The 25,354-nt window shown below is 38.6% G+C and overlaps 2 protein-coding genes and 1 long non-coding RNA gene across 3 annotated transcripts; all 3 read left to right on the top strand.

Moving 5' to 3' along the window:
* Positions 1-1,790: 1,790 nt before the first annotated feature.
* On the top strand, positions 1,791-5,822 carry LOC121194357. The gene is made up of 3 exons (XR_005895373.1): positions 1,791-1,858; positions 1,972-2,138; positions 5,505-5,822. It is a non-coding gene; the product is annotated as an uncharacterized LOC121194357 (long non-coding RNA).
* A 4,232-nt stretch (positions 5,823-10,054) lies between these two features.
* Positions 10,055-12,332, top strand: cryba2b (crystallin, beta A2b). The gene is made up of 4 exons (XM_041057206.1): positions 10,055-10,227; positions 10,988-11,129; positions 11,446-11,588; positions 12,058-12,332. Exons 1-4 carry the CDS (start codon positions 10,070-10,072, stop codon positions 12,203-12,205), a joined length of 591 nt encoding a protein of 196 aa, XP_040913140.1. The 5' UTR covers positions 10,055-10,069; the 3' UTR covers positions 12,206-12,332.
* Positions 12,333-17,182: 4,850 nt separating this feature from the next.
* On the top strand, positions 17,183-20,123 carry fev (FEV transcription factor, ETS family member). The gene is made up of 2 exons (XM_041057411.1): positions 17,183-17,759; positions 19,018-20,123. Exon 2 carries the CDS (start codon positions 19,077-19,079, stop codon positions 19,557-19,559), a length of 483 nt encoding a protein of 160 aa, XP_040913345.1. The 5' UTR covers positions 17,183-17,759; positions 19,018-19,076; the 3' UTR covers positions 19,560-20,123.
* Positions 20,124-25,354: the final 5,231 nt, after the last annotated feature.

The raw sequence follows: 25,354 nt of genomic DNA, 5'->3' as shown, positions 1-25,354 counted from the left end.
GAAAAGACATTATTTCATGTTCAATTCTGAATATTTCTCTTCTGTGTTAATGTAGTTCTACTATAAATTATTTATTGTTTTAAACACTCAGATTTGATAGTGATATTTAAATGCTAAAAATAAACTCGTAAGTGTTGTAGTCTAGATACAGTGTATATTTAAATTTATACATTAAAACAATTTTTATCATCAGATATTTATACCAGTAAGTCTGTAAATAATGAACCACTTTCTCGAGGCATCGTGAAATAATAATCCTAAGTGTAAGTTGAGAGTACTGATTATTGACTTATATAACGTCATGTAAGTTGATAAGAGATCATACTGAGGGAATATTAGAGACAAGTCAACTGAGCTGTGAATTATGACTATAAAAAATCTATTTATGATTTCTACTTGAAAGAGACTTGGCCAGAACAAAATTCCAGTTGGAAGCAGTCACTTAAAATATTGAATAAGTGTCCAAATCCTGTCAGCTAGAGGCTTGAGGCTCACAGAGCCATACATTTTTGTAGTTTGTCATGATGTTCAATGCAATGAAATGTAAACAAAACTACACTTCCCATACTGCATCTGTCAGTCTCATTTAAAATAGCATCATCAGAGTCATGTTTCCAGACTTGACAAAGTTCCTCCATAGTCACAAAAGTCACTGCACAACTGTTTTCACAAGCTGAGTAGGATTAACCATGACTGCTAAACTGACCCTTTAATTTAAAGACGTGGTAAGTTTGCAGACAATGAGGTCCCACCCACAGAGCAGTAACAAGATCTCTGCCTGGCCTACTGTTACTGTGGATGTTGTATAGATCAGCCTCTGTTGTCAGATGGGTAAGTAGACCTCATTTATTTTCAACAAGTGTTTTCTGTAAATTTAAATCCATGCATGACTTGACAGATTATTTAAACATTTAAAGCATATCTAGATTTGCCACAACAACATCAGATAATAGATAATAATCTAATAGCCACAATAAACAAACAAATAAACAAACAAACAAAAAAGTGCTAATGTTCTTGGCCCAACACCAGAAACTGCAAAACCTGTCACCTGATAACGTCATTAATTCAAGTCTTTATCCTCTGATTTCCTGTTTGGGGAAACATGTCCGCATTTAGGCCTAAATACACTATATCAATGTTTCTTCGCGTGTCTCAGTGTGGATTTTCCCTTCAGCAACAGATCCAATTTGAACCCCAAACATTTTCCATCCAAAACATCGAGGGAGATTCCACATCTAGTTTTTTTCCCCCCAAAGTTGCCTGGGCAGGGGAGCCACCCAGCAGCAGCAGAAAGTCATTTGCAAGGTATATGATATGGAAATGATGCATGAGCAGGCGCTGAATAGGACAAAGTGAGCAAATCGACTGGTAGCTACGTTACAATGAGCCTTTTTACAGGCACAAAGGTCATTTACGTTGCCTGGCACAGACGGGGTGGGAGGGAGGGAGGACGCTTTGGATGGAGGTAAGGGGTTTGTAAGAATAATTCAAACTGTGTGTGTGTGTGTGTGAGAGAGAGAGAGAGAGAGAGAGAGAGGGAGGGAGGGAGACAGACCGCCTTCCCAACACACACGTACCCTTCCCCCTTTAAGTCAATATTGGATCAGAGCAACTCACCGTGCGACAGGTGTCTGTGCGCACCCTGAGGATCCTCTCTCCCGTTTTCATCTAGGAGGGGTGGAGAGAGAGAGAGAGAGAGAGAGAGAGAGAGAGAGAGAGAGAGAGAGAGAGAGAGGTAATGGGTATAAAAGGTGTATACCTGTCACAAACAGCACACATTCAGTGCGCGCAAAAGGTGAGCCAAACCTGGTGAAGGTTGCGCATGTTGACCTTTATTTCTTTGCTTCTTCTGAAGGTAGGCTAAAGGCTTTTCACCGATTTTTCTTTTAAATTTCATTTAGAGTACCCGTTCTTACAAGGTTTTACTTTTGCTTGGTGTTCTAACTTTTCCAAATCTTCCCTCAAAAGGTCGCCTGACAGCGGAGAAGCCAGCTGTTCCGCGCTCAGCGCGTCTTTCTCTGGAGTGACGATGGCCACCGTTTTTGTGACTTTTTCATGTCCGTATTTGCTTCACGTTGAGCCTCACGTACAATACCTGAAGATGAAGTTTTGTTCGTTCGGCTCGCGTTATGCAGGTACGGGTTGGCAACTGGAAAAGACACAAAGTTTGTTTGTTTGTTTGTTTTTTTGGTACGGAAGAAGATCACTCTTGTTAGCACTGCCAATCCTTAATTCAAACAAATGATGGAAATTTGTTTTGAAGGGCTTTTTGCCCTCTAGTTTTCAGTGTCTTTTAATCAAGTGCACCAGATAGGTAAGGCCAGATGTTGATGCCATCAGCACGTGAGACAAATTCCTGTAATTAAAAAAAAAAATCAAAGATTAACCAAAATCTCCTGAAATGAGCAGTGAAGTCAGGACCATTGCTCTATCTAAGAGGACTCCATCCAGCAACATAGATTCAGCAACTGAAGCACCAGGTGCATGAAAATATTTCACTGAATAGGTTACCTTATTTGCATACAGGTGGCAACAGACAAGGCTCTATAGAAAGCAATGGCAGCCTTGGACCAACATGTTGCCTGACTTGTGGAGTCTCAGTCATTTAGCCAAAGGTAAACTGAAAAATTCAAAACTTCATGGAGAAGTAATTTCTTGACACATTAGAGCAGACTCTTGTTAAATGTGTGTGTTGATCAAAGTAAGTCAAGCAGAGAGAGTTACAGAAGGTTAATTCAACTGAATCAGTGATGTTATCAAGGGCAGGAAGTTCCAGCTTAAATCCAACCTGAAATATATTGTTTTTACTGAAAAGGTAAAATATGTAAATATAAAACTATGAATACCAGACTCACATCCATACAAATGTCCATGTAAAACTTGTTGGGTTTAAACATACACAAATGTCCGTTCAGGTCAGTAGTGATACTATCACTACTGATAAACCTGTAACTGACATTGGAAAGTGTCCAAGTGATGGTCTGTCACTGCCTAGTTTTTAGTCAGTGGTTGTAATCATCTTTATGCGCCTATTTGAATTGCCCCTGGATGATATCACTTCGTATGTACTGAAAAGGCTGACATTTACAATGGCGGGGATGATAATCTCTGTATCTCCCCGTGGAGCTTTTTTTGATAATCATTTTGCCGTTGGCACATTCATGATGACAGCATGTATTTTCCACTGGGGGCCTATTCATTACTGCCCATCTCCTACGTCATGGACTGAAGCTGCAGGGAGCAGAGAGATGGGCTTAATGGGAGGTTATGTTAATCATTAACTAAACATTAACCACACACACACACAGCAGACATCTGATATGGGCCATCTGTCATTTGGGTGCTATCATGTAGTATTCAGCCATCGCACTTTTACCATTCATTATTTTTATCTTCTTATGTTAAAGATTACATAGCGTTTTAGAGTTTAATTGTTCAGTGTTTTTTTTTCAGCTCTTTGAAAAGTAAGTGTGTTTGAATGTTTTAACAATAAATTGATCATCACAGTGCAAGAATACTATTCCACCTTACTAAAAAAAAATACCTGTCTGAATTTCTAATTTTCAACTAAATCATTTTACTTTAACCAAAAAGTTGAAGCTATACCCGTAAAATGGTGGAAACATGGCACGCTCCACCCTAACAATCAAAGTGCCAAAACAAGGTAAATTCATCACACATTTTAACAGTATTACTTTCTCTGTTCAATCAATTTCAATGAAAAAGAAAGAAATCTTCACCATAGGTTCAAACTCCCTCCCTTTAAAGTCCTTGAAAGTTGAAATGTTGCCTCATATTTGATCTACGTATAAACCAGCAGTGACACAAGAATAAAACATGACAGTGACATGATGGGTGACATGACAGTGCTCAATATTCTGTGGTTGAAAACGACTGATTTTACGTTGATTTTGACTGAAAGTCAAACTCATTATGTTTTACAATTAGAAGTAATTTTGAGTGGCTCTGTGGCATTTGGATCGCTTTGTCACCCTGATGAAAACTTCAGTAATGAATATGTGGTCCACACAGTCTACCTTAGTACAGTGAGATGACTGATGCTCAAGCTGTGCATATCTTTCTTTACTTATGACCCTGTGTGCAGATTATTCTCTTCACACTACCTGTCATGATGTCAAAAAACCCCCCCAAAAAACATCTTATGTAGGTATCATCACCTTACAAGAGACTTATTGACAAAGCCAGTCCTACATGCCTTTTTTTTCTACCTGAGAGCCTATTTGCCTCTGCTCGAAGCTCTAGTCAATATTTGTTTAAAGCCATACGAAGGGAAACTCACACTCCTCAGTATCCTGGTTACCTTGCCGATTTAAACTGACTGTCCCAACTGGTCCTGCTGCAGCTACACCCTTCCTACGAGCTCCAGGAGCAGGATTAGCTCACAAGTAATTTGTTTAGGATTCGGTGTGGAGGCTCAACCACCTCATTCAGTCCTTTTCATTTAAATGACAGGTTTAGTCGTTCACTGCAGAAACTAAGCATTTTAATGCGTTGTTACTCTCATTATCTAATAACAAACTAAAGGGCAGACAACTGGATGGGACAAAAACAGGCTGAATCCATGAAACTTGCAAACTAAACACACATAACAGTATCTAAAATATACCTCATTTGTTTAAACGAGTTTTATATTAACTTGCCTGGAAACTGACTCCCCATTGCAAACACAAGGCATTTTTTGCCTGTTTGAAGTACTGATCAGCTTGATATGAACAGAGCAAGCACATAACATAACATTTTTAGCACATAACATGCACCAGCACACTGAAACTCTTTATGTATATATATTGTATTTACTCAATATGGTCATTCTGTTTCACCATAGAATTCTACTGCTATATCCTTCCTCTGTTGCTAGACAGGTGATGTTGTGTGTCCAAGACACCAATGTATTAAACAAAAAGCCTTCTAATACAAATCAATGATTGTGTGCTATATAAATAAAATCAAGTTGACTTGACCACCAGGAAATCCCAACGATTGCCTTCACCTGTTTCAAGAGTACTGTGACCCATGACCCAGGGCCACACGACATCAGCATCATTATGACCACTGTTTGTATCTGTACAGCAGAGATATGATTACATTTGTGGTGCCTGTCAGGCTGTTTGCTGGTAAATGGTGGAGCAAGTGTTTCCCAGAGGGTGTGTGTGTCTGTGTCTATGCTGCCTGAAGGCTGTGTGCTGTTTCCTCTGACAGTTACTGATAATGAAGAGTCATGCAAATGCCCGAGGCCTGCTCCCACCCCTGGTTAGCCACTCTTTCCCTCCGCTCTCTGACTGTCTGATGGTGGAGTGAATGTTACTGGATGAAGGTGATGATAACATATAAGATCTCTGCCTTTTGGTTAATACCTTGCTATTTAGAAGATTCCCTGCCAACTGCAGTGTGTGCGTGTTTGTCTGTCATCACAATGCAGTGTATTAGAACAGAAAATATCATAATCTACATTTTTTTCTCTCTCTCTTTGTTTTCTGAAGGTAAATCCAGCTGCTTGTGTGTCAGTGGGGGCAAATGGAGGTGGAAGAGCAGATGTCCCGCTCGCATCATCCTTACCTGGATTAGTCACCGTGGAAACCTTCCACCTGAAGGAGGGCATTTATTCAGTACAATCTGTGCGTCAGTGTATGTGTATGTATGTTAGCATGCACATACACAAACAGTCAGTGGTGTGTGTGTGTGTGCTTGCTTGCTTGCTTGCAAATGTGTGTGTGTGTAGGTGCATTCACTGACTATTCAAATAGTTCAGACTCACACTGACCCAGAAAACAAGATCTCTCTCAGGAGTGTTAACACACTTCCTGCACTGCAGCCAATTCATGTATAAACTATTATACAAGTATAAACTTTACATTCAAGTATAAACTATTAATATATAACTTCCTCACATCGTTTATCTTTCTTCATCCTTTAGTTGCATAATAAATAATAAGGGTTATTTTTGTCTTTTTTCTGCATTTTAAATAAACTCCTTTATACACTGTTGCCCATAATGTTGGAATAATTTTGTTTTCTGACACATTGCTCTTTTTATTCCTATTGATACACATAGTAATCACATTGTAAGAGATTGATCAATAAAGTTTTGAGAAAATATGCACTTTATCTATCAAGAAAAAAATCACATTGTCACAATCATTTCATGAGAAGAGGTAAAATATATTTTATTCCAACTTTATGGGCAGCAGTGTATAATTAATGCTCTCAGTAATATCCCAGCACAACACATCTGAAAAATTAAAGACTTCATATGTGACTGTGTGTGTGCCAGTACATAGGTTTTTAAAAATATGGATGTTAGTGTATGAAGGAACAGGCACACTGCATCTCATTATGATTATATTAAATTATTATATATTAGACTTTAATAGGAGTAAACAATAAAAAAGTGGAAAGTGTGTGAGCCTCAACTAACAAAAATTATTGAATGTTGGAACAAAATGGAAAAGCTTGAGAGATGGAAATTATAATGATAACGATAATAATAACTTAAAACTGCAAACTACTGACCTGAACATAAACATAAACTAATCTGGGAGCAGGAAAAGGTAAAAAAGGTGGATCATGACTTGAAAGTCAACAATAAAAGATGAAGACAAAACTTTCCTTTCCTCTAACTCCTGATCATGTACTAGCTTTGTTTAGTGTGTTTTACAAACTCTATCCTCATGTTAGCTGATACTCCACACACACACACACACAGACAGTTATTTTACGATATTTACACGTCTATCTTTCACCAGCATCTGAGTTTTACACTTTCCTTGATACACCCAGGTGGTGTATCAAGTTGCCCATGTGAAGACAGTAAAGTGATAGTAATTATAGTCCACCATTATTGAATTATCAGTCACAGGTATCACAGCAACAGTTGGTTTCTAACTGTGACAAACTAATGACTACTGACTGACTAATATTAGAGACGAAGAAGAAGGTTACATTGCTGTTGCCTCTAGTGCTTAATGTTAAGAGCAGGACTTGATGGCCATATGTACTGTATTTGAAGACAGAAAACAAGCAGAGGTGTCAGGTGACCAGCGAGAAGAAATGAATGGATTTTTTTTATAAAGCCAGATAAGGATTCAAAGTAGAACTGGACCAGCTTTGTACTGGACTACACTATCCCTGACACATGCAAATCCCCCCTGGCTGTATTTAACAGGGAAATAAGTTGTGCAGAATGTGTGTGTGTGTGTGTGTGTAGGTGTGTGTGTGTGTGTGTGTACATGAGGGTAAAGATCTACAGCTTATTATCAGACATGCTGAATAAAAATGAACAACCACCCACAAAGACACACACATACACACACACCTTTGTACATATTGTATGTATACATGCGTGAAGCATGTACACACACAAATACACACACCCACAACATCTGTGTCTATATAAGCCTCTTGTTTCACCTGCCCATCACCTGCTCAGGGGGCCAGCAGGGTAACACACACACATATGTAAAGAGAAGGACAATGAATGGGTTAACAAAAGACAATGAGAAAGCTGTTCATACAAGTAAACAGCTCCACACATGCCCGCAGGTGGAACCCACCAACATGCACACACATACACACACTCTCACACCACATACATACATACAGTCAGAACCAAATAAGCCTACATTACCTAAATATAATTTCTCTCTAACGTTTATCACAGTCATGGATATTTCTGCCATTAGACACTTCCATCCAAATGTTATCTTCATCTTTGCTGTGCTGCAAGTCAAAGTAACAGGTTGATGACTTAATGTCAAATCACTTATATGTTAACATGATAAATAGAGCAGACCCTTTTTGCAAGCCTCTGCCAGTGTAATAAATATGTTCACCACTAGATGTCACCAATGATGAAGGAAATTGAAGAATCACAAAATGTGTGAGACAAAATAAGAGAAAGACCAGACAGGTCAGTTCAGTTAGCTGTGGAGATACAGTATTTTATCAGTGCTCACTTAACAACATATGTATGAGTATATTTTTCTGTCTCCTGAATGGAACTACATATATTTTTATTTTAGAAAATAAAACATGCATCAGCATTTGTATTAGCAGGTGTTTGTCTTCATACAAAGAAAACAAACAAAACATTAATAAAAGGAAGTGAATAAGCACACAAAAACAAACATCATAAATGTCTGTGAGAGGAGTTTCATTCATGATATAAATCATGTCAGTTTGCTCTTGCTCAGGCATTGTTTGCTAAAAAAAACAAAAACAAAAAAACCCCAAGAAAAGCAAGTCAATAATCAAATGTAGAACTGATGTATTTGTAAATACATTAATTTAGAAATAGTGGACCTATGATTTAAATGTTAAGAAAATCGCACTAGACATTAAAAAATTAGTATTAAGCTGAAGAAGCTGAGGAAACTACTCCAAGAGACTACATGTTTTCTTCCACTCGGTCCTCATATTTAAATATCATGATTATAATTATTGAGAGCCTATTATTTCCTCTTTCTTACAAGGAAATATTTGACTTTATTACAAAACTACAGAGCACATCAGTGCCTTTCTCTGGAGCATGTACTGTAAAATACTCCCACCTAAATGAGTCCTACGACATTGTGTACAAAACATTTATTTGTGGGATGATGCTCCTCCTTTCTATAACCATGTGTGTGAAAGCCAGAGATGTGGAGACACAAAGGAGTAGGAGCCAGGTTTCCCAATTGTTCCCACTCAGAAAGCACTACTATCACTGTATCTTTTTACTATAACGCTTCATCCTCCTGACTCTTTCCAGATCAACCATTGGAAAAGAAGGATATAAGGATGCCCTCTAGATGAAATGGCCACATGTCCTAATACTCACTGTGTGGGATGCCTTGGGCCCTTTTCCCACCTCCAGTTTAGGATCCAGTTTACCTACAGCAGAGAGAGAGAGAGGGAGAGAGAGGGGATCAGCTCCCAGAATGTGTCTATTATCCTGCCACACCAATCAAACTGTTGTGTCAGTGCGTTACTATTGTATAGTCCTGGGTCAGGTTGCCACCGAGCATGGCTGCCATATTGATGACTAAGTCAGTTTGGGGCTCTGAGGACAATGGTGCTCTGGAGCCTCCACAAAGCGCGAGGCTAATGCTCCCCTTTCAGCAGGCCCGTTCAGCTGCTGAGTGTGCAAGGCTGATGGGCAAATGGAGTGGCGTAGGTCCAGGGGGCCTGGCCCTATAAAAACGCAGGCGAGGGTCTCTTCCCCGACATTGATTATACTGGATCTGTCCCACCTCAGTACCGTCTGTAAGTATATCAACACACTGCCTCAGACAGAAACTGCAATCAGGGGACAGCTCAGTGTACTGGGGTGGAGCCCGACAGCCACCAAGATGCTACTCAAAACTGTGTATTTGATAGATAGGCAGCTATGGATGCACTTCAAATGAAGCTTGATTTGCTAAGAGTAAAAAAACATAGAAGCTACTTCATACTTTGGCTTCATACTTTTGTTTGTACCTCAGCAGCCACTTTTACAGGGAAAGCTGGCAAGATGATGCCTCATTGGTCGGCTTGTGTTTGGCCTGTAAACATCAAACAAACGTTTTTTTTTAATTCTCGCAGTAAGTGACTGCAGAATTTACTGGAGAAAGCATTATGCTTTTAAGCTACCACCTACAGATATGTGGCTTGCTGTTGTGATGTTTGCTTCAGTTCAGTTTCAGGGTACAATTTATGGGCAGGTTGTTCTTGATAGAATCTCCTCGCCTGAAACAGAGACAAATCTGCACTGTGGAGGAATGGAAAAATGATGAATGAGTGGAATTTTTCACTTCCAGTGACACCTTCAGAGAGAGACCCCAACGGAAATTTCTTTCCAGAGCAAAGGCACAATAATATACACGTAACAGAAATGCATTAACGCAGCACATTTTCTTTTATCCTATTAACAACTACTTTTTCTTCAAGCGAAGCTAAAACACAAAATGACTCTACAAATGACAGCACTCAGGATGTTTGTATCTCCAGACATGCAGGACTTATTGTTATTCTGATTTTCCATCCATTTAACATTCTTCAGAGAGTAACCCCCAAGGGAGAAGCAGCAGCCATGAACACTCAACAGATGGAGCAGATGGGCCAGTTCAAGATCACAGTCTGGGAGGAGGAGAACTTCCAGGGAAAGCGCTGTGAGTTCATGCTGGAGTGCCAGAACATCATGGAGAGGGGCTTCAACAAGATCCGCTCCATCAAGGTTGAGAATGGACCGTAAGTTGACATTGGTGGTGTTCTTCTGGATCTCCTGCTGCTTTTTTTTCTGGCCTTGTCTCTCTCTATCTAGGGCTGCATTTTTCTCTCTCTTGACCTTGAGCTCTTCAGGATTTTTTTTTTTTTTTTTTTTGTCCTCTCTGTGGATGATGATCAGTGGATAACTAAGAGCCATGCAGCAACATCTAATAAAATCACATCATTTACATATTTTTCAATCCTTAATTTATCTGCTTGAGTAAAAGGAAGTAGAAAAAACAAAACAGCACAAACAGTAAATTTGCAGCATGCAGTATTATTACATTGCTGGTTGGCATGTATCGTTGGCATGTGTATGTGCATGCATCCATGTGTGACCCTGTTGTGATACGAGCTGGCTGTGAGCAGCTGCTGGCTGTGAGCCAGTGTCTGACTGACTGGCGATCAGATAAAAAGCCGTGGGTGCAGCAGCAACAGCAGCAGCAGCAGCAGTGGAAGCAGGAGCAGCAGTATCTAATGTTTGCTTTGTGCTCCCAGTGACAAAAGAAGCTGCATGCTGTTTTCACTTGAGGCCATTCTGTGGGCGTTGGGCTCTATTGTTTAATGAAAATGACAGTTTCCAACTAAAACTAGTTTTCATATAATGGTTCATTATGAGTATATGTGTCTGTATCTTCAGAGTTTCTCTTGCTTTGGTTTAAATTTCTTTCTTTTCTTAATTATTTTACTTAATCTTGGCACACTTAACCTCAACATTTCTATCCTCGTCTCTATCCTCCAGTTGGGTGGGTTATGAGTACCCAGAGTTCCAGGGACAGCAGTTTATCCTGGAGAAGGGAGACTACCCTCGCTACGAGGCCTGGAGTGGAAACAGCAGCTACAGAACCGAGCACATGCTTTCCTTCAGACCCATCAAGTGCGCTGTAAGTTCCCTCATCCTCCTGTTAATCCTTTGCTTTTGACCAGTCAGTCTCTGTCAACTGCCGCAAAGTAAGGGCTTACTTCCCTGCCCCACCCTCCTTCACATGAAACCAGCCACACTATCTGAACCAAAACATTAATGTGTCTTCAGTATAAAGGCATATTAAGGTATATTGACATTTAAAGTACAAGTCCCTCGTCATCCAAAATCTCTATTTAATTAAATCTAAATATTGATTTCGGTTAAAACACCAGCACCTTGTCTGACTGTAGCCACACCATCACACCTTTGCTATGTCTCTGCCTCTTTCTCTGCAGAACCACAGTGACAGCAAGGTGACCCTGTACGAGTGTGAGGACTTCCAGGGCCGTAAGTTTGAGATGTGCGATGACTACCCCTCCCTACAGGCCATGGGCTGGTGCAGCAAGGAGGTGCCCTCTATCAAAGTCAACTCGGGAGCGTAAGTCATACATCTTCCTCCTTGTTTATTGGTCTCTTTCTCTTCCTGTTTCTGGTGTTCTATTTACTCCCTTTACAACCTTCAGTTTAGTCTCCACTCAGCATCATTTTTGTCAAAACAAAAAAATCATTTTAGTCATTTCAAACATTTTGCTACAACATATAGTTTGAGGCAGTAAACTAGAGGCAAACAAACACGATGAAGCAGACCAGTCAATCCTGACTGGGTATAAGGAGGAGAGGATATTAAAAAAAATACATATAAAACAGTATATTTAAAAAGTCTTTTTGGACAACTAAACCTTCACCAGAACACTGAAACTGTCTTCTTCCTATACTTGTGAACAGACTTGTGGTTTCACTGAATTTACTGAAATCATTTTAAGTCAATTACATGACTGTTGCAATGGCCGCGGCCTTGGCTCACACCCTGTCTCTCTCTATCTCTCTATCTCTCTCTCTCTCTGCAGCTGGGTGGCCTACCAGTTCCCTGGTTACCGTGGCTACCAGTACATCCTGGAGAGAGACAGACACCAAGGCGAGTACAGAAACTACAATGAGTACAGCACCCAGGCTCACACCAACCAGGTGCAGTCCATTCGTAGGATCCAGCACTAAGCCTTCACTCTGCCTGCCCGACCCCACCTGAAAAAAAAAAAAACTCTCCCCGAACCCCTTCCTCAACTTGAACCCTGGACAGACCGCTGTCACAGAACAGTAGATGGACAAACTCTTTCTATCACTCTGTGGCTCTGCATGTATGGATATCTAAGTACCTACTTCTACTACCATGCTTAAGCATGTTCTTGAAATAGGAAATAAAGGCTTTTCTTCAAAACTGGAGACTGTCTGTCGGCATTCCTTTTTTTTTCTTTTTTCTTTTCTTTTCTTTTTTTTCTTTTTTAAATAAATAAGATATTTAACCCAGTTAGATAAATAAAAATCAAAAGCTCATAGAAACGGACTGCAATCATTGGCTATATTGAACTGTCAATCAGTTTGTACCTTAAGGTTATGACGGTAAGTTATGCAGGTGCACAAGCACTGCAGAATCAGAGCCCATATTCTCCTTTAGCCCTACTAACCAGCCTGTTATCAGAGATAGGTTTTGCTTTGTATTTATTTGAAGGATATATTTAGCCCTTTAGTGAACATGCATGGAAAGGTTTGATGATTCTGTTTGGCTTTAGGATGTGTAATATTGTTCTTGTCAGACTGTATTCTCATTTCCAATAAACAAGAGCACGAGATTACATTTGTTTCTATTATTTGTTCTTCGATATTTGTTTCAGGCACAATTTGCCAAAATTTGCCATTAAATTTAAAGCTGTATGAAAAGCAACATATAAATCTATGAATCATCTCATAAAAACAGAATTCATTCAAAGTGAAGTTCTCTTGCTCTTTCTTGCTTTTTCTTTTAGATGTAGCAAAAGTTCTGTGTAGCTGGGCACAGAGGGAGAATAGTTTCACTGTAAATACCTCAAAGGGCTGACTCCAGCTGCGCCATGGTGTCAGCACACATGCAGCCAAATGAATTTAAACTATTTCACTGTTCTATGAGCAGATTAAAAGAGGCCAGCAGAGGTCCTCTGAGAGACAAAATGGCTTCCATGCACTCTTTGTAGTTATGGATGAAAAGTGGGGATTAATGCACTGTCCAAGGTCCTGAACCAAAAAGTGTGCAACACAACAGTACAGAATATACTGTACTACTATGTTATTGCTTTCTTTTGTTAGTGGCCTGTGAAAAATATCTTTAAGACACCAACTTTCCTTTGGCCATTAAAATCAAATCTCTTTTCATCTTTGTGACAATTTTGTAGGTAATTCAACAGGTTTTAAAATGTTTTTTATTGAATATAAAATGTAATGTAAGATTTCTTTAAACCCATAAACAAACACTTTAACCTTCACTTTATTAAAAAGAAGAAAACTCACCAAATTTGATTTTGATTGGTTAGTGACCCGGTGATAGAGTCTAGGTATATATTATCACTACTCTTGGGCAGTACTTTGAATAGTTTAACCCATGTTTCCCCTATCATATCTTAGCAGAATAGACAGGTGAGGAGTTTTAAGCTGCAACTACCCACCATCAGAAAGAGGCCCTCAACATTCTGAACAGTGTATATGCCAGAAATGACTGAAGGGATTTATGTAACTTCTGACATAACCTCTAAAAGTCCCAAACTTGAATCAAAAAAATTAAAACATGGTCCATTTATTTTGATGATTGATTCACCGCCATAACCTTGCACATAGCAACTGTACTTTGTAAGAGGAAAGTTGTAACTTAGCATTTGTTTGTTTATTCTAATGTGATAACATCATGTTTATCTTACAGTCGCACGCCGGGATCCTGGAGTGTGTTTACCTCAACCCACACTCCTCCTGTTGGTCCAGGACGTGGGATTCCGTGTTACACACCCACAAGCCTGCACTGCCTCACAGTCCCACACCCAAAAAACCAGGATCTTTTAATAAATGTGTAACTATGCACACACACCTTTCTCAAATATACATTCCTCTGCAGAGTGATTAAAGAGGCTGCACTCTGGCTTGTAGAGGAGTGACTCGTGAGTGGTGCAGTAAGTTACACGCCGGGGTACTTTGGCTTCAAGGTTCAGAGCAGCAAGGTAGGTTCAATATTTTACAGAGGAGCTTTGGAATGATTTGTGATACCAGCTTTTTTTTTTTTTTTTTTCAAATAAGGTTGTCAGGATCTGTTTGCAGATCTGTCTGATCTGTTTACTGATATGAATTACAGTAGATATTAGAAATGTGTTTGAAATATGAAATGATACAGTTCGTTTACATCTCTCAAGTCACAAAATGCCTATAGAGGCTACAGTAGGGCTTAAATTTACTAATTAGTTAATAACTAGACAAAACACCTGAATAACACCGTCTCTAAGTCTGACATGCTTTGAAGTGTCAAAAGTTGCCATTAGGTGCTGATTAAATTCTTTTTTTAAATCTAAATTCTAAGCTATAGCCCAGATAAGTAAGTTGAAATGATAACAATTTTTTAAAAATGGAAATTAAACAAATCAGTGCTTTTCTGAAAAAACATGTTTCTTTTTCTCTTTTTGTTGATAACTGACTGGATGCTACCCGTATATACATCTGCACTGCATATCTACCACTCCATCAATGGATACAGTCTAGTTTTCGAGGCTTGTTTTAAGTTGCCTGCGACTTGTACTTGGACACAGGCAGCTAAAGCAAGTCTGGAACGCCAGAGACACACCTACAAGTCCAGCCCTGAGGAACTCCTGCCATGTGAGGAATGTGAAATCCAATCAGATTGCCTAAATAGTTTGATACAATCTTCTTTTACAAAGATTGATCATGTGAAATGGGAATTACATGTACAAACTTGCATGCTATAACTGACTATGTGGTTAAATAAATACTATAACCTGACATATAAAAATAAATAGCCCTATACTCAGTTACCTAAACTGCATTTTTTCTACAGTGTGTGTGCATTTGTACATGTTTGAGCTCAGTCAGGTGACACATTACAGAGTAAACACCTAAAAAGTTGATGAATAATTAGCAGACCATTCACTTTCAATTCAGTCAACACAGAGGGCTGGACATGGAAAATATGATATGAATGTAAGGGTAGAGTCAAAGTTTGAAGATTTTCTGTTAGGTAATGTTCAATTTCATGACGCTCACATTTCTGGTTCAAAAAGATTTGATTTAGTGTTTGTTAGTTTTTCCACCTTTTCTAAAGGAAAGATTTGAAAGTAAATTGTGTTTAGATTTCATAGAGCAGGGCTGCATAAACTGTTTGTTTTTTTTTTTCCTGTATGGTGGGCCTGCAGTAGCACTGATTACTCTACTTCTCCTAATATCAAGATGCCAAACAACACCATATTACTGCAGGGACACACATATGTCATTGTTTGGATGTTTATGCTCTTTGTAGGTCTTCTAAAAATTACATTATTGGCCTTTTTAAAAAAAAAAAAAAAAAAGATCTTAGCTCTCTTTAAAAGGACACATGGACAAATAAACATGGGGGGAGACAGAGGTGCAAGGTACAACAAATGTCCCGGAATCAAACCAGGGACGTTGTGGCTACAGGTACGCATCTTAAAACACCAAGCACCAGGACACCAGGTATCTACTGTCAAGCCTTTATCATCCATGGTTTGTGACATGCTCATAAACCACACAAATTTCCCTCTTTACTTTACATTTGTTGCTCTAATCACAACACTCAGGGCAGTTTTCATGATAAAATGCCTGATTGGTCACATGGAATACTGCTAGAAATCTGATGTTGAAATCAAATGCAAAATTAATTCATTCAGAAAAAAAAAAATATTTTAATTTAATCAGTGTTGTGGTGTATCATCAGCTAGTGACCTGTATGTATATTGTCCACATTATTTGCACCTGAGTAAAATGTTTGAAAAGTTGCATTTGTCTGTGTGAATGGGAAAATCTGACGGACAGCCAGTGACATGACTGTGTGTAATTCCTGTCCAGCTTAAAATAAAATATAACTAGTTTTAATAATACTAATCACAAATGGTGTGTAGATTACATGCTGTACAACACACTGTAGAAAGAGACAAATACTATGTTCAGCCTGAATCTGCAGTCAAACCACACGTTATAGGAGAGGGCCATAAAGCCCCATAGACTCTACGCTAAAAAAACAGAAGAAGAAGAAGAAAACATGAGTGGACATGATAACGTCAGTGAGCACCCAGAAGCATGGTTTTAAAGTTACAACCTCATTACCCTCAGATTGAGGCTGTATAACCTTAAACCCACAAACAGAAGGCTCGGGATGAAATGTTCTTGTTTTCCCATGTGCACTGAGGCGAGCTTTTCAAGGTAAATGTTCTTTTTCCAACATGAAATAGGTCTTTGTTGTTTGCCGAGAGGTAAAGAGGCGGAAAAGTGAGGAGGATCTGAACTGGTTTCCATGTCAAACACTTCAATTCACCATAGAAACTCAGATCTTAACGTGGAAACTTTATTAAACTGTGATGGTGGATTGATAAGGGCCGAATTTCTATCGGCCTCTTTTTTATTGTGGGCACCAGGCGGGCTGACAGAGGTAAATTGCTCTTTTAATTAAAGCAATGCACCAGGGGAAATTGCTGTCTGAATATTGTCTCAGAGATGGGGGCCAGTGACAGTTGCCTGGAAACTTCAATCTGTCCACCCGCATTTATTCCAGATCACAGTTATGAGATAAAGTTTAATAAAAATCGTTTCCTCCGCCACCAACGAAATGAAATCCAACCCTTTCTGAACAAGTGAACACAATGAGACAGGACTGCGGAGGAAACCTCATGTTCAACATGTATCTCTCAGGTTCGTCATTTTGTCCCGTAAAGAGTTATAGAAAAAGCCTGTTATGATATATACATATATATATTATTATTATTTTAATTTTTTTTTTTTTGCTGGGTGCCGGTGTTCTGGGGCTTTGATGCTCCGTCGTCTCCAGGGCAGAGCATTGTTCAGCCTTTTCAATCTGAAAGCCCGTCTGCTCTTTTGTCGGAAATCGGAAATCCTTTTTCCTGGACGCGTTTCCTGGCTTCTCGCAGAGGAGACCGCGAAGACGACATGCTTTCATGCATTAGACTGCGACTGGACCGCGATACAAATAGGATTTTAACCTGTTTTAACTTTTGTTGAAATTTTGTGAGGTTTAACATTTAATTTTGGTTTGAATCGTACGCGCTGGGGTGGTCCATTTTACAGCAACTTAGAGCGTTTTATAACAGCTGTTCTCTCTTATTGGATTTCTCTGAAAGCAGACTTTAAGAAATCCATCTTTAAAGTGTATTTTATTTCATGCAACGAGCTCCTTGACATTGTTGCTTATTAGAGGACATGACAGTCATTTCCAGAAAATTCTGGACACAATTGGATTTTTTTTTTCTTGCTCCAGCAAATCAATTATTACTTATATTTTTGGAGCAGACGATATGAAATAGATAGCAAGTCTGGACATGATCCAGAAAACATCTTGCAATAATTTATAAACAGGGCAGATAGGCAGCTGCTGCTGCTGGTGCTGATGATGATGATGATCACAGTGTGTCTGTTTTGATTTCAGATCCAACAGAAAATCTGTTGAAAGACAGCAAAGGAACATCATGGGGTCCAATAAATACAGGAGTACAAAAAGGTAAGAGAATGAACTCGTCTGTGATAATACATCATGCATCATTATCACGGTGTAGTTCACAGTTGTTTTCTAATAATGAGCTTGTTTTGCTATGAAATAAGCCTTCCAGTAGTCCAACACAGTATCTGCAAACATTAAGAATGAAATAGAAAAGCGTTTATTGTTATTATTATTATTATTATTATTATTATTATTATTAATAATAATAATAATAATAATAATAATAATAATAATAATAATAATAATAATAATAAGTAACGTTTACCATATGAATACTAAAAAAAAAAAACTACCCTAAGTATTATAGCAGGTTCATTTCATTTGTGTTTCTGTTATATCTCTGGAACTGGAGCGAATCGATAAAAACCACAGCCTACTTTCTCAATTCTTAGTCTTAATTTGCAGTCACGTTATGTTTGCTGGCCACAGACCAAAAATAATAATATCATAGATCAAAGAAAGCGTAAATAATAATAAAATTAATTAAGTACGTTAAGATAATAATAATTTAAAACCCCCCAAAGCCCAGCAGAGTCCATCCGTCGCTGGCCCAAAGCTCAGTGATGCTGATTTAATTACACAGTGACAGAGTGCTAACAGAGCTGATGTTAAACGGGCATTAACACCTCTCAAAGCCAGGTGCAGAGGGCAAAATGAAACAGTTTATGACGTTTTCAAAATAAAAATTGTAAATTAAGCGGAAAAATATCACAAGTATGTTTAAATTGTAAAACAGTGTAGACTAACACCTATGAGAGCACCTACATTATATTTTAAATGGGTATAACGAACGAATCATTTGAAAAATACCACGATGTTTACAAACTGGATAAAATAAAAATGGCTATCCAGGAAAAAAATGGCTCAGGATGCATTCAATTTTTTATAAATGAGAGAAAACAGTTATGCTTAAAACATAAACTGCACAGTTTTAAAAAAAAAAATCTGTCTCTAAATGTTTCTTCCCTTTCAGTCTTTACCTAAAAAACAAACAAAAACAAACAAACAAACAAGAAAGCTGTAGCTGTTTGCCGCCAAAATATAAATAAGTGATAAATGATAATAGAATACTTGATAAAGTGATAACAGGGAAGATGTTAAATCCCTCAAGATGTTTTGCCCAGACTAACACTGATACCGAACTTAACATATTGGATATTATTATAATGGAACACATAGGATCTATTTTTCTTATTAAGCTTTGCACTTAACGATCCGTTGATATTAACGCTGGACCATGGTCTTTTTAAAATCTCAGGCAGTGGGCAGATTCAGCTCTGGCAGTTCCTGCTGGAGCTCCTCTCCGACAGCACCAACATGTCGTGCATCGCCTGGGAGGGCACCAACGGCGAGTTCAAGCTCATCGACCCGGACGAGGTGGCCCGGCGCTGGGGGGAGCGCAAAAGCAAACCCAACATGAACTACGATAAGCTGAGCCGGGCGCTCCGCTACTACTACGACAAAAACATCATGACCAAAGTCCACGGCAAGAGATATGCCTACAAGTTTGATTTCCACGGCTTGGCGCAGGTGTGTCAGCCGTCCACTACGGAGCAGGCCATCTACAAGTTTCAGGGTAACTTCTCCCCGATTCCCTTCTCCGGGATTTCCAAACTGAACCTCGTGGCTCCCGGCGTGGGGCCGTCGGGTTTCTCTTACTGGCCTGGCTCACCTCCGGCGGCTCTGTATCACAGCCACAACCTCCAGCCTCCGGGGCCCTTTGGCACCGTGTCTCCGTCCCACATCAGCTGTGTCAACAACATCAACAGTCTGAGTAACATCAACAACCATTACAACTGACTTTTAACGCATCTCTTAGACAGACTGGAAGAATGTTAACACCACCAGTGATACAGCAATGAACGAGGGGACAGAAAGATCGGTTTTGGTAGTTTGCAGGTGAAAATATATTCTAGGTTAAAACTGATTCGATTGGGTTAAGAATTCACGTTTTTAAACGACGCGCAAGAATTGTTTCAACATCTTACACCTGCTTTTAAAGGTGTATTTTTTTAACCCCGTTTCAACCTGTAGGCCAAGGCATATTTTCACGAGCAAAACATTAAATCCACAAATCATATTTCGCAGAGAGGTTTGAACTTTACGCACGGTACTTCAGTAATTATATTGATTGAATTTTAACCCATAAACAGCCCAAATGTAGAATTTCCTAATTCTAACCACAATGTGTGAAATTTAATCGTAGATCAATAGTTTCCGTGTGGGAGTCCGGTTTTTCAAAAGAACAAATTGTAGAATATTACTTAAAATGAAAATGAAAACAAACAAAAAAAAAAACAAAAAACAAAAAACAAAAAACAAAACATGTGGTCTGTTTTATAACTATCTGTTTTCATCCTTTTTGGTTCTTCTGCTGTTTCTCATCTATTCTTCCGTGTCCCCTGGGTTTGTTTTTCTATACAAATGAGCGCGTTTGCGCCAACATGGGAGCAAATTGCCAGCCATTACTGGACTACTGGCGCCATCTCGTGGTATAGTGAAATAGTTCACACTTCATAATTTTCACTGACTAAATATCACCATCACCACTACATCACCTGAAAGATCAGTCACCTTAAATAAACAGGTTATTGTTAGGTTACAGTAGAAATCAGATCACGGTTACACCATGTCCTTCATAAAAATTCTCATATAGATATATAAAAAACCCCAACTAGACTCACTTGCAATAAAAAATAAAACCTCTTCAGAGGAACTGGGCTGTAATTTGTGTGACGTAGGCTCTAACGTGAATAGTAACAGAAACTGTGAATCCTTGGCCTACTCTGTAAATAGTGTAGGGTGAGGACAGGCTCAGGCTATTGCTGCTTTTTAGTGACTTTAAAGTGAATTACAGTGCATTCGTTCACAAATGCTCATACTATAGCTAAACTAACTGTACCAATGAAAAACAAATTAAGTAAATAAAAAACAGACTGTTATGATCAAACCTCTTTGTCACTAATGTCTTTGAATCATTTCTTGATTTCCTTTTGCCTCATCAGTGAAAACCACAGTAAACACTGCAGGCTTTTGTGTCACAGTGCCATCCATGCTCACATCCAAGCTGTGCTGTTGTGCTCCTTGTTGTGAAATGTTTTCTCAAAATTTATTGGATTTTTCATTCATGATACAGTCTTCAAGTGATAATAAATAAAGTGATTATGATGATAGGAAGGGTACAAGGCAAAATTAGAGGCCACAGAAATGTTCCCTCATGGTGGACAGTAGCATGGCTGTTATGATTTCCCAGTAGAAACCACCTCATTTACATACACTGACAATCTTGCTTTAAGCTCAGATATAAATGCATACTTGGCCTGACGGAGAGTTTTAGTGACTCATTCTGTTTGTCTATACAGGAAAGAAAAGAATGAACCAACTATCCATCTAACATTTAACTGATTTAATGTGAAATGTCCACTGACATCTGGATGCCAGGCGATGAAAATGAGGCTTATTGATACACTACATTACTCCTGGAGGCAACTTATGTAATAGTGAGGGGAAAAAAAATCAAAACAACTATAATATTTTGCCTGAAAACAAAATAAAATAAAATCTTTGAAGAATTCTCAGTCATTACCGGTACTTGTGCATTTTGATGTTTTAGCATAATTGAGCACACTGCTTAAAAGTCTTTGAAAGATATTGTATCCACTTCCGAATCACTGTCGCAACACTTCACGAAAAAGACTCATGGAACAACAGATCTACAGTAAAACAGGCAGCAACATCATATTTGCTATGTTACATTGGACTGGAATACAGCAGTGCTCATGGCTTGTTGGGCATTGCACTTTTTATTCAGCAGTTTACTGCTGCTTAATCTGATGTAGCACGGAGCTGTGCCATAATATGACACTAAGTCTTGCCAACCACACGGGGGCGCCATAACTCTACCAACTTCAGCGTTTACATAACTAGGTGGGAGCAGAGTTGGTCTAAAATACAACATAGAAGCATCTGCAAATAACAGATTAACCTTAAACCTCATTTTGTGACAGTGCAAGTCAACAGATTTAAGCAGGTCTGCACTGAATATTTTCAGACAATGGAATGGACATGGGAGATGTGACATAGTCCAGGGAAATGTTGGGTCTCTGCAAATAACATTGTAAAGCGTAAAGTCTAGACCTGGTCTATAAGAAAAGTGCATTGAGATAAACTTCTGTTATGATTCGGTGCTATGTAAATAAAATTGACTTGACATATATAAAGCAAAGATTCAGAAACAGGATGTGTGTGTGTATGCATGTATGTGTGTGTGACAGAAGAGAGAGAGAGAGAGAGAGAGAGAGAGAGAGAGAGAGAGAGAGAGAGAGAGAGAGAGAGAGAGAGAGAGTGTGTGTGTGTGTCCAGCATATCAATAGGAAAGACGGGGTCGCCATTGACAACTGAATCTCTCTCTCTCTCTCGCTCTCTCACAGACACACACACACAGGGAGATTAGAGAGAGACAGGTGTGTATCTTGGTGTGTTGTTCACACCCTGGACACTATGTATTTCTCATGATAACATAGTGGAAACTCCACAGGGAGTGAGTCACTTCCACAACATTGTAATCGTCACTATCTTCTCTGCCAGCTACTCGACATTAATTTGCTGTGCCTACTGTTGCTGCTAAGCAGCACTCATCCTCTCTCTTCTTCTTGCATAACAAACTAGGTGGGTGTTTTCCCTGCAAGCCGCCGGATTAACAGCATGCACGTAGAAGACTGACAAGCTAGAAGAAAAGGAGGAGGAGGAGGAGAAGGAAAGAAGAGAAGAACATCTTTGTATTTGTGTTACTTAGCAGCACTTATGTTAGAGATGGAGCTTGAAAATAAATGGTGTTTGTGACTCAGATCAGCTGCTTAAACATGGTTTCTTTTACATCACCATAAATCTGGACATTTCTGAATGTGTTTTTTATTCTTTCTTGGCAGCCAGTGATTTCAGTTGATGTCAGCATGGAAAGATCATGTAAAGATCACCTTAACAAACATTAGAAAATACTTGAAGTAATGCATCAGAGTGAACAAGTAGTGGTCTGCTTTTTTTTTTTTTTTTAATTATGATTGTGCGATTTGTTTTCAGAAGCTTTCTCTGAGGTGCGTTAAGGTGATGGTGGGAAGTTCTGAGCTGAGAGTGGGTTGTTGCATTGTGTTGCATTCACAAGCTATGAGCTGTGCTGTTGGAAAATCAAATACTGTATTGCCTCAAATGTCATTGTCATTGTTCTGTCAGGTACCTATGAGTCACATATTCTGTGAAAAGAAATTAGGTCCCTCTGTCCCCAACAGTGCACTTTATTATTATAAGGACACAGGGTAAGGCAGTCAGTGGGCTTTGTGTGGCTTTGTGTGAAGTGTTGCAGTCAGTGAGTCATTCTTCCAGCTGGAGAGAGTGGTAATGAAGGCTCAGCTAAATTAGAACACTACACCTACATGGTTCTGAAATAGACGTGAGAATAAGAAGCAGAGAGAGCTGTGGGGAAAGGAGAGAGACTCGAAGAGGTAAGGTAAGAGGTAAAAGAAGAGAGGAAGAAGGAAGAGCGATTTTCTCCAATATATTTTATCCTTTTATCACAGACACCCACATGTCTGGACCTACATTCTGTCAGCTAAAAGCACAAAAACAACTCCAGATCCTACTGTAATCATGGTTATAATCTGTATTTATTCATCCATAATGTGTCTGATATGAAAAAAAGTCAATAAATTATTCATATCAAGACAAAACCTGAGAGGAGACATAATTTTTCCTGTCAAGACACTGTTACTTCACCATTGCTGGCAAAGTGATGTGTTATTTTGGGGAGGGTGGGTTAGGACTAAAGATTAAAATTAAATCTAAAGAAGCTAAAACTGAGCTTGAGAAAGTAATGTGGTGTATTTAAAACTTGAAAATAAATTAAGTGAAAGTCAGGTTGTAACAAGTAAAAAGAAAGAATCACCTAACCTCCCAACCATGAAAGAAATATTTTGGTGCCATATGGCGTCAAATTTAGCAAGTGTTGTACATGCAGCATCTATTAAAGCTTGAAGACAGAGAACCAGAAATGATTTGCTTAAAATGACAATTTGTTAATTTAGATAATGGTCTGAGATTGGAGCACCTTTGTACTTTGAAATCCAGGGTGGGATTTTGCCTGTTACGTAAAATTAAAGGGATGAATTATCATGCAGATTCATGCAGTGTGAAATGATTCACTGGCAAATAAAGAAAAGAAAATAACAATGAACACCATGTGGGTGTACAGTGAATAATGGTATCAGTATACCACGATGGAGGTAATTAAATATTGTATACTAACTTAAGTTCAAATACAAAAAGTGCCACATTGACATGACAGGGTATAGTTATGTAAGATATACAGTGTGTAACATAACAGCAAATGAATCCTATCACTCTTCATTTCCTGAACAATGATGTGAGTAAAGATTCTGTGGCCGAGATTCCCAGCGAAACCTGACGTCACGCTGCTGTGTGGCGACCAACTGCTTCTCACTGCAACTTGACGCTGAAGTAATCTAGTTAAAGAGATTAGTAGGACGGTTATGTAGCAAGAGGACAGCGAAATAGACATAATCCCTATAGGGTGTTCCCACAGTTGGTCCTGATTTTTCCATTCAGAGGAAGCTGACAACACAGCGAGAACTTCTCTCCAAGACAGTCGAAAGTAAACAAAAATAATTAAAATAGGGACTGTATACATACTGGTAAACATGTTATCTTAATTAAGTTACAAGTCAATAAAAACTTTTTTTTTAAATCTAAATTTCTATTGTCGTAGTCTGTCATCAGTGATGGAAGTATTCAGATCCTTTGGTTGAGTAAAAGCATCAGTACATTAATGTAAAAAAGTACACTCCAAGTAAAAGTTCTGCAATCTACTTTTCCCACTTAAGGAGAAGTACAGATATAACTAGATAAATATAGTTAAAATATTAAGTACTGGAGTAAAATGTCCTCTGTGACTGATACTGCATATTGTTGAATATGACAATATTAGATTGTTAATGATGATGCATTAATGTATAAACAGCGGTTGTTAATTGAGATGGAGCTAGTTTTAGTTTGGTAGTTCAGTCCACTGGTTCCCAGCCTAGAAGTCGAGCCCCTCCAAAGGGTCACAAGATAAATATTGTATGAGGAGACATAAGATGATTAATGGAGCAGGAACAAGGAAGAAGAAAACATCTGCAAAACAAATTTATGTTTATATATTAGATTTTTTCTCTAATCTTTGCTGCTCTGTTCAATGTAGTTTTTGTAGCAATATTTGAGTCTTCAACAGTAATTAAAATATAAACATATTTAGTAATGCATCCTATCATAAACCTATTGCATATATTTTTTTTATATAATATCACAGCTGAAAAAGTAACAGATAACAAAAGCTGTGAGATAAATATAAGAAGAAACTCAAATTACTTCACTATATTATGTAATTGAAAATAAAATCTACTGAAAAAATTGAATTAACATTTTTTGTGTGTGTGTGTGTATGTGTGTGTGTGTATTCTGGATGTGTCTCTGTGCAGGTAAACATCATCTACTGTTTCCAGAAACGTGGGTGATCTCATCCTGGATTGAAGAAAACGGAATAT

This window comes from Toxotes jaculatrix, chromosome 15 (assembly GCF_017976425.1).
Source record: "Toxotes jaculatrix isolate fToxJac2 chromosome 15, fToxJac2.pri, whole genome shotgun sequence".
Taxonomy (NCBI): domain Eukaryota; kingdom Metazoa; phylum Chordata; class Actinopteri; family Toxotidae; genus Toxotes; species Toxotes jaculatrix.
Note: the sequence above shows the minus strand (reverse complement) of the source record. Positions and strands in the feature narration are given on the sequence as shown.